The 11,905-nt window shown below is 31.9% G+C and overlaps 3 protein-coding genes across 5 annotated transcripts; 2 read left to right on the top strand and 1 right to left on the bottom strand.

The window, feature by feature from the left end:
• Positions 1–460: 460 nt before the first annotated feature.
• Positions 461–4,210, top strand: LOC144842484 (peptidoglycan-recognition protein SC2-like). The gene is made up of 8 exons (XM_078698936.1): positions 461–556; positions 929–1,054; positions 1,413–1,485; positions 1,731–1,903; positions 2,317–2,452; positions 2,681–2,771; positions 3,119–3,227; positions 3,408–4,210. The coding sequence occupies exons 1-8, from the start codon at positions 533–535 to the stop codon at positions 3,438–3,440; spliced, it is 765 nt and encodes a 254-aa protein (XP_078555062.1). The 5' UTR covers positions 461–532; the 3' UTR covers positions 3,441–4,210.
• A 470-nt stretch (positions 4,211–4,680) lies between these two features.
• LOC144842525 (NEDD8-conjugating enzyme UBE2F-like) lies at positions 4,681–8,760 on the bottom strand. 2 transcript variants are annotated; one of them, XM_078698977.1, is made up of 6 exons: positions 8,657–8,760; positions 6,834–7,004; positions 6,354–6,487; positions 6,129–6,202; positions 5,561–5,651; positions 4,681–5,244 (listed from the first exon to the last, which is right to left on the bottom strand). In XM_078698977.1, the coding sequence occupies exons 2-6, from the start codon at positions 6,976–6,978 to the stop codon at positions 5,128–5,130; spliced, it is 561 nt and encodes a 186-aa protein (XP_078555103.1). In that variant the 5' UTR covers positions 6,979–7,004; positions 8,657–8,760; the 3' UTR covers positions 4,681–5,127. The 2 variants fall into 2 exon arrangements, with proteins under 2 accessions (XP_078555103.1, XP_078555110.1); XM_078698984.1 differs by having other exon boundaries at positions 6,354–6,430.
• Positions 8,761–8,986: 226 nt separating this feature from the next.
• On the top strand, positions 8,987–11,723 carry LOC144837125 (vacuolar protein-sorting-associated protein 25-like). Of its 2 annotated transcripts, none has more exons than XM_078692239.1 (6): positions 8,987–9,113; positions 9,573–9,718; positions 9,860–9,913; positions 10,399–10,487; positions 10,817–10,892; positions 11,294–11,723. In XM_078692239.1, the coding sequence occupies exons 1-6, from the start codon at positions 9,064–9,066 to the stop codon at positions 11,404–11,406; spliced, it is 528 nt and encodes a 175-aa protein (XP_078548365.1). In that variant the 5' UTR covers positions 8,987–9,063; the 3' UTR covers positions 11,407–11,723. The 2 variants fall into 2 exon arrangements, with proteins under 2 accessions (XP_078548365.1, XP_078548297.1); XM_078692171.1 differs by lacking the exon at positions 8,987–9,113 and adding an exon at positions 9,217–9,320.
• The last annotated feature ends 182 nt before the right edge of the window (positions 11,724–11,905 follow it).

The raw sequence follows: 11,905 nt of genomic DNA, 5'->3' as shown, positions 1-11,905 counted from the left end.
TCCTGCGGTACGTACATTTTTTTACGCTGAAATTACTGTGTATTCGAGAACCATCTGTGGACACGACCATCTAGTTGTTATAATTTACTTACTGTATCATAAGTAAAATAAGATACATTATACCAAAAATGGTTTACTTTAGTAGAGTATTCAGAGTTATTTTTTAAATACAATAAGGAAATGTTTTATAAAAGAATAAAAGAATCTTCAAGACTGAAATAAACATACAGTACTGTGTAATTATTCCAAACAATTTACTGATTCTGAGTGGGAACTGAAGGTTCTACAAAGCTATTATATCCTTATTTTTATAATAATATAATAATACAGAAATGAGTTTCTAGTCATGCATAAAGAATTATTATGTTATGTATGACTAGTTTCCTTGTAAAATACAAGGAAGAAACATATTTATGACAAAAGGGGAATTCCCTTTTAGACAGAACGTTTATTTACTGTACTTCCTCATACTACTCAGCACTGACGGTGCATACATAACCAAAACTGCTGTGCATTTCACTGAATAGCAACCATGGAGAAAGTATCTTATTCTTTGGTGAGTAGTATTTTTTCACAATCTGCTTTAGTTGCACCATATTAATGAGAAGTTTTTTAGAATGAGAAGTTTAATTTCACCATGGATGTATACTGTGCACATGTTTTCCTTCTTGTTTCTTGTCTTCAGGAGGTTAAGCTATTCTTGTTGACCACCATGTGAAATGAATCTAGCTTAATTACTTTTGCTAATAACCTGTATAGCTTGAATAAGTTGCAGTTTTAGGTAATCAATGGAATATCCACATTTATAAAAATAGTTTTGTCAACAAAGCAGAGTGCTATCTCATAGTGCAATAAACCAGAATAAGTTGTTTGTTTAATAAAATACTTTGTACACCTGAATACCTTCAGCTTTTTCTATTGTTTTTAGATGGAATACAAATCAAAGATGAGTCACAAACGTACATGTGCTATGTTTTCATTGCTGGCATTGATTGTCTTTCTGGGCATAGCTTCACTGATATTGATTGTGCAAATCTACATTTATGAGGAACGAGTAAGTTTACATGTTTATTGTTGCCTACCTGAGAAACTTAGCCTTTTGATAATGTTTACATTCATTGTATGTACAGTAGAACCCCTTGTGACACCTATTCAAGGGATACTCTCTTTGTGAAATGAATGAGGGAAATATGTTTCAACACTGGCCTATTCAGGAGACAACCCTATTACAGGGACACTTTGTTGGGTTGCCTGAAATAGGTGTTCTACTGTATTAAGCTTCACAATAAAATTGATAAATCACTATTTGCTATATTCAGCATTGGTGCATCACATACATTATATAGATATACATTTTAAGTATGTCAATTTGCACACTGTTAACAACAAACATAAATCATCCTTTTTTTTAGATGGATGTATTCCGTCAAAATATGGAGAAGACCAAGGTTGATTTACAGAATATGGGACATGAATTTGGAAAAAGTAAGTACACGATTGCCACAATATTTCCATCCAGAATGTACTATTATAAGGACAAGACTTGCATGTTTTATATTTTTAACAAAGATTTATAATGCAGAAATATTAAACTATTGTTTGATTTAGACATACAGCTCTTTTTAATATAATGATTGTCGTAGAATAGTCAAAACTCTAAATGAATTGAGTTTGTTTAATTTTAATACTACATTTATATTATTTTCTGTTTTTTTTTTTTATTATACAAGTGATAAAATCGAATGTGTGCCCGAACATTGTTTCAAGAGAAGACTGGAAAGCAAGACCTCCAAAAGAAAGGCAAGAGATGAAAACACCTGTGTCTTTCGTAATCCTTCATCACACATATATGGACGAATGCTTTAATTTTGATGATTGTTGTAAAGAAATGCGCAAGATACAGGTTTGTGATTTCTCACATTTGATATTGCAACACTATACTTGTTACTTATTGTTTATATATTTTATTTATTTATTTATACTGGGTGACCTCTTCAGTCAAAGACTGGTCTCCCAGAGGGCACAGTGACTGTGAGTGACAGTGGCTGTGTGGGTACTTAGTACACCGGGGTTACCCGCCTACTTGTCTCAAAAGATGTACTATGCTCTTTAGTGCACCTGGGTTAGATGTGTACACTGGATCTAATCTAAAGTTTATAGTCCTTATCCCAGAAGACTCCACCAGAACCATGTAGCGAGTGAGACTTGAACCCTTGCCGTTTCGCTCGTAATGGGTTTTTCCAACTAATTTCAAATCATTTTTTAGGATAACTCGGAATAACAATTTACTTAAATGTCCGGCTTTGTATATTTCAGGATTTTCATATGGATGATCGGGGTTGGTGGGATATAGGATATAGCTACTTAGTAGGTGAAGATGGGCTTGTCTATGAAGGTCGAAATTGGACAACTGTTGGAGCACACGCACCCTGGTATAATGATAAATCTATTGGTAATAAAAGACATTCTACGATTCATACTTTGGAACATGTTCAATTTTTGTTTTATTCACATCAATTTGCTTCCTTCATTCCAAATAAAAAAAAATGTTTAAATAGTAAATGATAATTTTAATACATTGGACTGACACATTTATTTGTAAAGCTTTTTGTTTAAAAAATGGATGGTTTGTTTGTTTAGGTTAACATTTAAAGATATATAATATATGTTTTCTTTTTAGGTATTTCTATTATGGGTGACTACACATCAAAATTACCAAATCAGGCAGCGATAGCAGCAGTAGAGAGTCTTATTGGTTGTGCATTGCTTAAGTAAGTTCATAAAATGATCAATAAAGATGCACTGTCTCTAAAAGTTAAAAACTTTTTAAATTTGAATTTTTATTATTTTCCAATATGTTTAGAGATCTTATATCTCTATACATAACTTTAAAAAAAAGAAACATAATTAGGATTTGGATGTATTCATTTTATGTAGAACCTTATTAAGGGCTCACCTTCTGGACCAAACAAAGTGTATACTGTATAGGTATTGCACTTGTTCATTCAGAGCAAGGTATGGCCATGATAGGTGTCCCAAAGGAGGGGTTATACTGTATCTATACTTTTTTACTACTGTATTTATTTTTGTTTTAATTATCACTTTTAATTTTTAACAGTGGCGTATTGGAACCAGATTATATATTGTATGGACATCGTCAGGCACGCAATGGAACTGAATGCCCTGGTGATGCGCTGTTCAAATACATACAGACATGGCCACACTGGGTATGTATAATTATATCGATAAATGATCATTAGAAAACATAACAAACATCATTCAAATTGTAAAGTTGCAGAAAAGTTCGGTACTAATACTAAATTTCTCTTGAGCAGTGTAGTGAAATTGATGAAAAAATTAATTTTTAAAATTCAACTGTATTCTACAATTTTCTTCTTTTTTTTCAGAAACCTGGAGATCATTTCCCACCAAAGCCGTAGAATGTACAATAGCACATTGATGTCGCTTGCATAAAATCTTCAAGTATTACACCTGCATATTATAGATTATATCCACACAGATTGGCCAGAAATATAACAATTACATACTTAATAAATGTGGCCATTTATGGTCATTTGATGCCAAACTTAGTTATAACCTATATTTGTCATTTTAAATTTTGATCATGGTGATAAATATAAGTATGGTAGATTTAAGTCAATTTAATAGGGTTTAGAATCTTTAATTTAATCAGAATAATTCAAGAACTAATATTGTACAGTTAAATAAACCTTTCTAAATTTGAAAACTATGGGTATACTAACAGTGGCCTCACTTTCAAACAAAATACATACTAAATTATAACAAGTAAAACATTCCTTCTAAACAAAAAATATCATAATTTTATTAGTTGTTCAGCTGATGTAGCAGTACTATTAAATTAATATGAAATTGTCTTTGAGATTCAATATCTGTTGCACAATTTCTTTTTCATCAATTTACCAATTTTGCTTTCTGACGACTATTAATGCCATACATGAATCTAGTTTGCTGGCATGTGATTGGTCAGAAGTAATCTAGTTTTCAATCCACAGTGATAACATTGCCAGCTATTGAACAGATATAAAATGGCCTTTTTAAAAATACAATGTTGTCAAACAAGTTCTAAAATGTGAACAAATTAACGTAGAACATGCATATTTTCACATTTACATAATTCCATATTCAATCCAAAGAAATTTTACAATATATCATACAATAATTTTGTTAGTTAGACTAAAAAAGGTCAGCATTCGTAATATCAACTTAAAAAAATATTGGAATGAAATAAACAATGTTTAGCTGTAATGGTAAATCACTCTTATGGTGTGTTTTGTCAATTTTGATCAATTTAAAATCTTGTAGGCACAAATACCTTACACAATGGCTGGCTATATATTAAATATCTATTTTGTTTCTTTAAACAATTTCACAAAGCAAATGTTGTAATTACATAACATTGTTTCTAAATCTGTCTACATTTTTACAAATATTTCTGAGAAGTTTCACTTTATAGCTTCAGGGAATATAGCCCGAAACTGTATTTTGCATATAATATTCAACATTTTGATTTGGTTTCATTCTTGGATTTCAATAAATTTATAAAATATTTATAGTTTTTCTTTTTGCTTTCTGGTGATTGTTGCCTTAATATTAAACATTATTTGCTAATACAGTATGTCAATTTCTACAGAAAAAAAGTGCTTTACTTTATATTTTTATTGTGCTTATTTATTACGATGTAGAGCAGAAAATAGAGGACCACACAGATGGCTGAACAAAAAAAGCTAAATATCTAGGATTGTTTATTTTTGGATAAAAAAAGAACAGTTTGGAAGGATGAAAATACCATAAAAAACTATTGCACCGTAGTTTTCTTGTCATTCAATAGCAATCACACACAAGTTCTTTACTGGAATTCCATTCAATTCAATGTCTGTGTATAAGTTGCTATACATGATTCAGCACATCATTAATGAATGGCAGTATTATAGAGTGGTGAGCTTTCATTTAATGGCAAGCAGCATCTAGGTATTTTGGACAAATTGTTGTATTCTGTGTAGAAATGCAACTCATTTCTTTTAGTGGGTTCAAATAATCGTTTGAGCCCTTCTACTTTATAAAAATAGTCAACATCATCGCAATTTTTCACCTTTTTGCATAACGTTCTACGTAATCAAGCACTTTTCCTTCAAAAGCTTTCTTGTCCCGAAGATAAAGATCTGCAGCTATACTATTCAAAGGATCATCAAAATCAACCAAATCCTGAAGGAAAATATAATAATTTTCTTCTTAACATTTATTTTACAGTCAATAATTATGCGACCTTTCAGAAAAAGAATGTTTTAATGATGCTAGAAAGGGAATTTTATACATTTGGAGTGCTATGAATAATTTGTCCGAACAAACTGTGATTGAAACTGATTTGTGGAGGCTCATAACTTGATGTTTTACCTCCTTGAGCAATTTTTACTCAAATATTTGTATTAACATATAATTTTTAAATCTTATTCTTAGCCATCATATGTTGGTTTTTGATACAAGATTACACAGAAAAATATATGTTGTTAAAAAATCTTACTAAAAAAAGTGAACTAAGACCCCAGACAACGTCTTTAAGCCTTCTTGTTGGTGCCCAACCTGTACCATCAACTGAATGTTCTCTCAACAAGCTAAAAATAAAGAATACTACACATGAAAAATTAAAACCATAAGTATTGCTGTATCTCATTTTTGGACATGCTTCAAGAAGTCTACATTAGAGTTAACAAATAAAATGATTCATTGTCATTTTTTGTCAATTTTGTAATTGTTTACTTTTATAGTAAACATTTCCAAAAATCGTATTTTAGTTAAATCAAGCTTCACTTTATTATTATTACTATTATTATTAATAGTTTTATTTTTATATTTATAGCAATAGTATTTATTGTTATTATTATTAGAGCCAAATTGTATGTAATATTACAAAAATAGTAAAAAGATATTCAATAAAAAATTTCAACACCATAAATGAAAATTGCAGAAATATATCATTATACAAAAATACCAATATATTAAATTGCATTATAAAATTCTATAGACATAGCATTGGATAGAAGCAGCACCAATGGAAGCGGAGAAAATCAAAATAAATATTCAGTTCTTACCTTAAACATATACTTCCATCATCCTCTGTAATATTAGGATGCCAAAGCCTTGTTAAACATTTAACTTTTGGTGGCTAAAAAAAAACAGCCTTAAAAATGTTTAATCACAACAACCTTTTTTGCAATCATTATTAAACAATAAAGTGTGAAATCCTTATCTCTATCAACACATAGATCAACATGTAACATACTGTATAAACTGGAAATAATAATGAAATACCTTACCACAATGTTATATTCCTCTGGTACATCAATATAAAATTTAAATCGCCCTTCTTTCCAATATCCTTCTTCTGGACAAACTGTCAACTTAAAGCGATGCAAAGTATCAACATTATCAAATTCCACTTCACAAGATGCTAAAGAATGACAAAATTCAACAGTGAAACTAATACCCTTTTCACATCTGCAAAATGTAACAAGTTGTAACCAGGTTTGCATCAGTGTGAAGACCAATTTGTGGAAAATCTCCCGAAATTTCACAGGGGTCCCTTGTGAAATCTCGGAAGAAAAACACGCCAACAAGAGGCCTGTGTTTTTGTTCCGAGTTCTTACTGCGTGCGCGTGTATTGCCCTGGTATTAACTGACCAATCATAGTAATCAAATAGCGCGCAACTATTCTTTCCTCCCGAGATTTCACAAAGTTCACGTATTGTGGGTGTGTTAGTCAATGAAAAGTCATTTTGTCATAAAAGATTTCTCACCTGGTAAATTTTCTTTCATCTCTGGCACTTCTTTTGCTAGTAGCTTATCTCGTATGGAAGCTCGTTGAGTTTTGCTACCAGGTAACGGTGGTGCACCCTTTTTCTTAGCAGCTTCTTCTCGTAACTTTTTAGACAAGGTTATCATTTTATTGCAATGTGCCTATAGAATTGCTGTAAAAAAAAATTTAACATAGGTTAACAATCTCAAAGCAGTATTACTATATACATTACTAAGTACCATATTATTTATTTTTTTTTTTTTTATTTATTCAACTTCTCACTAACTTTGTTGGTGAAGGATCTGGACCAACAGGTGGTAAACACCTCTATAAAACGGTCCAGTCTCAATTGCACAGTGGCTGTGTGTGACAGTGGCTGTGTTTGTGTGGACTAGTACACTGGGGTAACCCTCTACTCATCTCGAAAGATATACTAGGTTCTTTAAAGTGCACATGAGCTATGTGTACACTGGACCTACGGTTTATAGTCCTTATCCGAGAAGACTCGTTCTACCACCAGAACCATGGAGCGAGTGAGCCTCGAAACCTTGCCGATGTTATGGCTACGTAATTACGGTTCCACTGTCTTAACCGCTCGGCCACCACTCACTCATGATTAAAAAATCATTACTAAAAGTAGAAGTAGGTGGTTGTAGAGGAGCTGGTGATCCATGAAATATAGGTTGCGTGCATCTCAGTCGCGATAAACACTTTTGATTATAGAGTATATATTGGTTTTTTTTCTAGCTATGATAATTAATAAGTATGTTCGGTATTCGGAAAAATACCAAAGTTGACTTTAAACTTTATCGTCAACTAGGCCTAGCGACCTATTTCAAACGTGATGCAAAATACTTTAAATTTTTATTAGTAAAAACAGAGTTCAAGAAGCCAGGTAAATTCTACCTAGGCCTAGGTAGTAGTAGTAGACAACATAGGCCTATATTATAGGCGTAGTAGTAGGCTAGGCTAGTAGGCCTGTCAGAATAGTCTAAAAACCTAGCCTAGGGCCGCTCTAGCTAGGCTAGTTATTAGTACGGCGCTAGTATTAGTTATGCGTGGTGGCCAGGCCTAGTAGGCTAGGTGGTAAACCTAGCCAGCACTTCTACAAGCGAATCTTGTCGATTATTTAACATTTTTGGTGTCTATATCGCGCTGAAATTGAGGTTTAATTGTTGGAAATGCTATTAGAAGTCTATATATATCATATTTCGTTAAAATAACACTTTAAATTGACAGGTCTTGGTAGTTCTTTGTAGGTCATACTAGTTGACGCAATACGGACATTTGTGACGCAATGTATGCATCAACTCAGTTCGTTTCGCGAACGCGAATCTTGTCGATTATTTAACATTTTTGGTGTCTATATCGCGCTAAAATTAAGGTTTTATTGTTGGAAATGCTATTAGAAGTCTATATATATCATATTTTGTTAAATTAACACTTTAAATTGACAGGTCTTGGTAGGTCTTGGTAGTTCTTGGTAGATCTTGGTAGGTCTTGGTATTTAGGAGGACCCTTATTACTAGCCTACCTAGGCCTAGACTGAGTCTCAGAGGGGTGCCTAGCCTAATAATAAATAGGGCCTAGGCTAGGCCCTCTAGACTAGGCCTAGGCCTAGAGTTAGGCTAGGCCTAGGCCTTTCTTTTGCTTTTGTCTTTGGGAAAGGATAATTATTTATTATCAACTAGGCCTAGGCCTAGGGCTAGGGCCTAGGCCCTAGGCCTAGGCCTAGGCTAGGCCTACCCTTATAAAGTCATAGGCCTAGTTAGGTCTAGTAGGCCTATCTATATGTCCTAGCTAAGCTTAGAAAGGTATATTTACCACGAAAGAAATAAAGGGAGAATTTCCTCTCTAACAAAAAGGCCCAGCCAGACGTGGGACAGAGAGGTTACCGACACACACACGACCGGGTTGTTCTAGAGAGACGATCGGGTCTAAAAATATGGGGTCACGGAAGTTACCGGAAGTATAATTGTTGAAGGTCATTTATATTTATTTACCGAATGACTTCCGGTTATAATTAATTATTTATAAATAATGACCTTACAACAATTGGCAAACAATTATACTTTCGGTAACTTTCAACAATATTTATTTATTCATTTTTGTATGGCACTTTATTCATATATAAATAAAATAATGTTAACCAGCAGAGAGAGCTAGTAGGCCTAGCCATAACATCACGATATGCAGCGGCCAAATGCGCATGTTCAGTATAAGCAGACAAAATGGGTAGTTTTGAGTGGCCTTGGCAGTACAATTTTCCTCCTTTTTTCACGTAAGGATAACCTAATTGATAATTATTTACTTTCTCCTTTAATCATAAATTGTCTTGTTATATTTGTATAATTAACAATTAAATTGTTTATTATTAATATAAGAACTGCAAACAATTCCAGTTCTAAGGCCTACAGCGTCAGATGACAGAAACCACTTTCTCCAGCAGACTGGCTGAGAGGAGAGTGAGAGGGACGTTTCGTTCCATGTGAGTGCTGCAGACGTACGCTGGGCTTAACAGTCTAGGCTTAATTCTAGTTCTAGTTAATGTTTTAGTTATTATTTTATTTGTATGTATTGTTATTCATAATGTTAATGGCTTTTAGAATTAAACATTCATGATTGAGTTGAGATGATATTTATTAATTATTAGTATTAAATGTTTTCCTATCTTATTATTTTTTAGTGAATGTTAATATTTTACATCATAATTTATTTCCATATTATTATGTTATCACAGAATTCAACCTAATCTTGAAACGCAGAAAAAACAAATTGAAGGCTGGTGTGACTTGGTCTTGTTATTTTCTCAACATAATAAAATATGTCAACTAGATGTAAAAGAGTCGTCAACAAATCCTCCATTCTCAAATCCACAAATTAACAGTATCCTTTTGAGTTTACACGGCGGAAGTAAAATTGACCACAAATCATTTTCGACATCATTGTCGAAATCATCATCATCATAATCATCAGAACATAGACTAGTTAACTTATATTTAGTGTTTCACTTAAACATTATGATAGGGAAGCTGCCTTTAGATGGAGTTTACAGAGTTCTAGAAGAGTTGAAAGCAAGAGGTAGGTTTAGTTCTTCAAACTTTTGGAAGGTGATTAAAAAAGCAAGCATTCATCATGTTGGGCCAACTCCCCAACATCCTGGATTACATAAATCAATTCAAAAGAAATATCAGGAAACATCTCAAAGAGGTTATGCTAGAAAGATTATAATTTATATTTATATTGTTACTACATGTGTTTTAGTTTATTGTAAATGTTTATTCTTATGGTGTTTTTATCCTTAAGGGCCACAATGGAAATAAGTTCGACCTTTGGTTACTTTTTTGTGCTACCCTGAATTCATTCTTTGTATTTTATATGTTGTTTTATTTTTGTGAATTCGAATAAAGAAATAAATAAATAAATAAATAAATAAAGCCCTGTTTCACCCCTCCAGTACTATATATTGTACATCAACAGGAGGAATTTGTTGAGCTAAAGAGTCTACATCTATTTTATTTGTGGTATCCATGTGTTTTTAATAAATATTTTCTTACTATTGATAGGAAATGTAGAATGGACGGATAAAACAAAATCTAGGTGTTTGTTAATGTGGAGAACACCAGACGAATGGGGGAAACTTATTTATAAATGGGTAAGCATCATTGTACAATGCACATTATGGATATTACAGTACAGCTATTAATTCAAATTCAACAAACATTTATTTCATTAAATGCCATACAAATAATAAAACTAAAAAATGAGGACCAACCTAGAAGTAAACTTGTCTCAGTTGGCCCTTTAACATGGTTAAAAAAATATATATATAGTTCATAAAACATTTTATTGGTAAAAAAATAATAGCATACACATTAATAATACAGAACACCGTGATCTGCACAAACAATTCCCAACAGTGACAGTTTTTTTAAATAGATTTTAAAATACAAAAAATTACTTTTACACAATATCTTTATTCAGGCTTCAAAAAATGGGTTTTTAAATTCAGTATGCACACTGTTTGAAATCACACAGGGTGACGATTCTAAATCAGAAGGTAGGAGAATATCCCCATTATTTATATCATTATTATTATTATTATTATCATTTTAAATTATAATTGTGGCTATAAAATATCAATAGTTGCAATGTTTTATGTACTTAATTAATTAAATAAAATTAATCTGCAAGAAGATTTGTTTTATGGATAATTGTGTGCATAAATTCCAAATTATTACAGTAGAACACATCCTTTGAGACGCTCCCATTCAAGGGACACCTTTTTTGTTTGTTTGGTCCCAAAGGTAGTGTGGTTCTGCTGTGTTTTCAACTATTGACATCAAATGTTAACTCAAGTCATTTCTTGCATTTCACAATTCAACTTATTAAATTTCATCATTTTGTTTCAATCGATCAACTCGATAAAGTTAATTTAATTTTTGTTTTGTTTTTTTAAAGAATTTTCTGGTCTTGAAGATTGGCTTTTAAAACGTTCATTAGACTCGCTACAACGACAACACAAAGCTGAGATGATTTCATTTGATGGCAACGAGGGTGTAAAATTCTTTTGAATGCATTTTATTTCAAGAACATATATTATTTCAATATTGACAATATAATACATGTACTATAATTAGAGACCATTATTGAGTATCTTATATTGTCACATGCAAGATCCTAAAGAAAACAACATTTCAGTGTACGTGTTATTAGTAATTTTTAATTTTTGTTCAAAAGATATTAAATATGGATTTAGTAATAAGTGTTTTTTACTGTAATTAGTTTGATAAATGTTGTAACAAATACTTTATTTATATAGGTTGCTCTTAAATTGATTAGTAGCAAGTTTAGAAATATGGACATTAAAGTGTCTAAATCAAGAACAAAATTGTTATTTCAAAATATTTTGTTATAAATTTTTTTCTTAGGAGAGTGGAGCGCTATAATGTATATTTGTGCATGTTCGGTGTGTTAAACAAACAAACAACAACAAAGTTGTGGCTTGCTGGTTATGATGCTTGGCTACCAATCCAAAGGTCCTGAGTTTAAGTCATGTCACAAATTGCAACT

Source organism: Antedon bifida, chromosome 1 (genome assembly GCF_963402885.1).
Source record: "Antedon bifida chromosome 1, ecAntBifi1.1, whole genome shotgun sequence".
In the NCBI taxonomy this organism is placed as follows: Eukaryota; Metazoa; Echinodermata; class Crinoidea; order Comatulida; family Antedonidae; genus Antedon; species Antedon bifida.
This window is presented reverse-complemented; position numbering and strand designations above follow the sequence as displayed.

Excerpts from the sequence above, each read along its gene's own strand:
- LOC144837125 (XM_078692171.1), top strand. The coding sequence starts at position 9,256 with ATGACAGAAACCACTTTCTCCAGCAGACTGGCTGAGAGGAGAGTGAGA. Across the intron at positions 10,488-10,816 it reads GGAAACTTATTTATAAATGG|GCTTCAAAAAATGGGTTTTT; the intron begins GTAAGCATCATT and ends ATCTTTATTCAG. Across the intron at positions 10,893-11,293 it reads TGACGATTCTAAATCAGAAG|AATTTTCTGGTCTTGAAGAT; the intron begins GTAGGAGAATAT and ends GTTTTTTTAAAG.
- LOC144842525 (XM_078698977.1), bottom strand. The coding sequence starts at position 6,978 with ATGATAACCTTGTCTAAAAAGTTACGAGAAGAAGCTGCTAAGAAAAAG. Across the intron at positions 6,488-6,833 it reads GATGAAAGAAAATTTACCAG|CATCTTGTGAAGTGGAATTT; the intron begins GTGAGAAATCTT and ends GTCATTCTTTAG. Across the intron at positions 5,245-5,560 it reads GTCTTAGTTCACTTTTTTTA|GATTTGGTTGATTTTGATGA; the intron begins GTAAGATTTTTT and ends ATTTTCCTTCAG.
- LOC144842484 (XM_078698936.1), top strand. The coding sequence starts at position 533 with ATGGAGAAAGTATCTTATTCTTTG. Across the intron at positions 2,453-2,680 it reads GTATAATGATAAATCTATTG|GTATTTCTATTATGGGTGAC; the intron begins GTAATAAAAGAC and ends TTTTCTTTTTAG. Across the intron at positions 2,772-3,118 it reads ATTGGTTGTGCATTGCTTAA|TGGCGTATTGGAACCAGATT; the intron begins GTAAGTTCATAA and ends AATTTTTAACAG.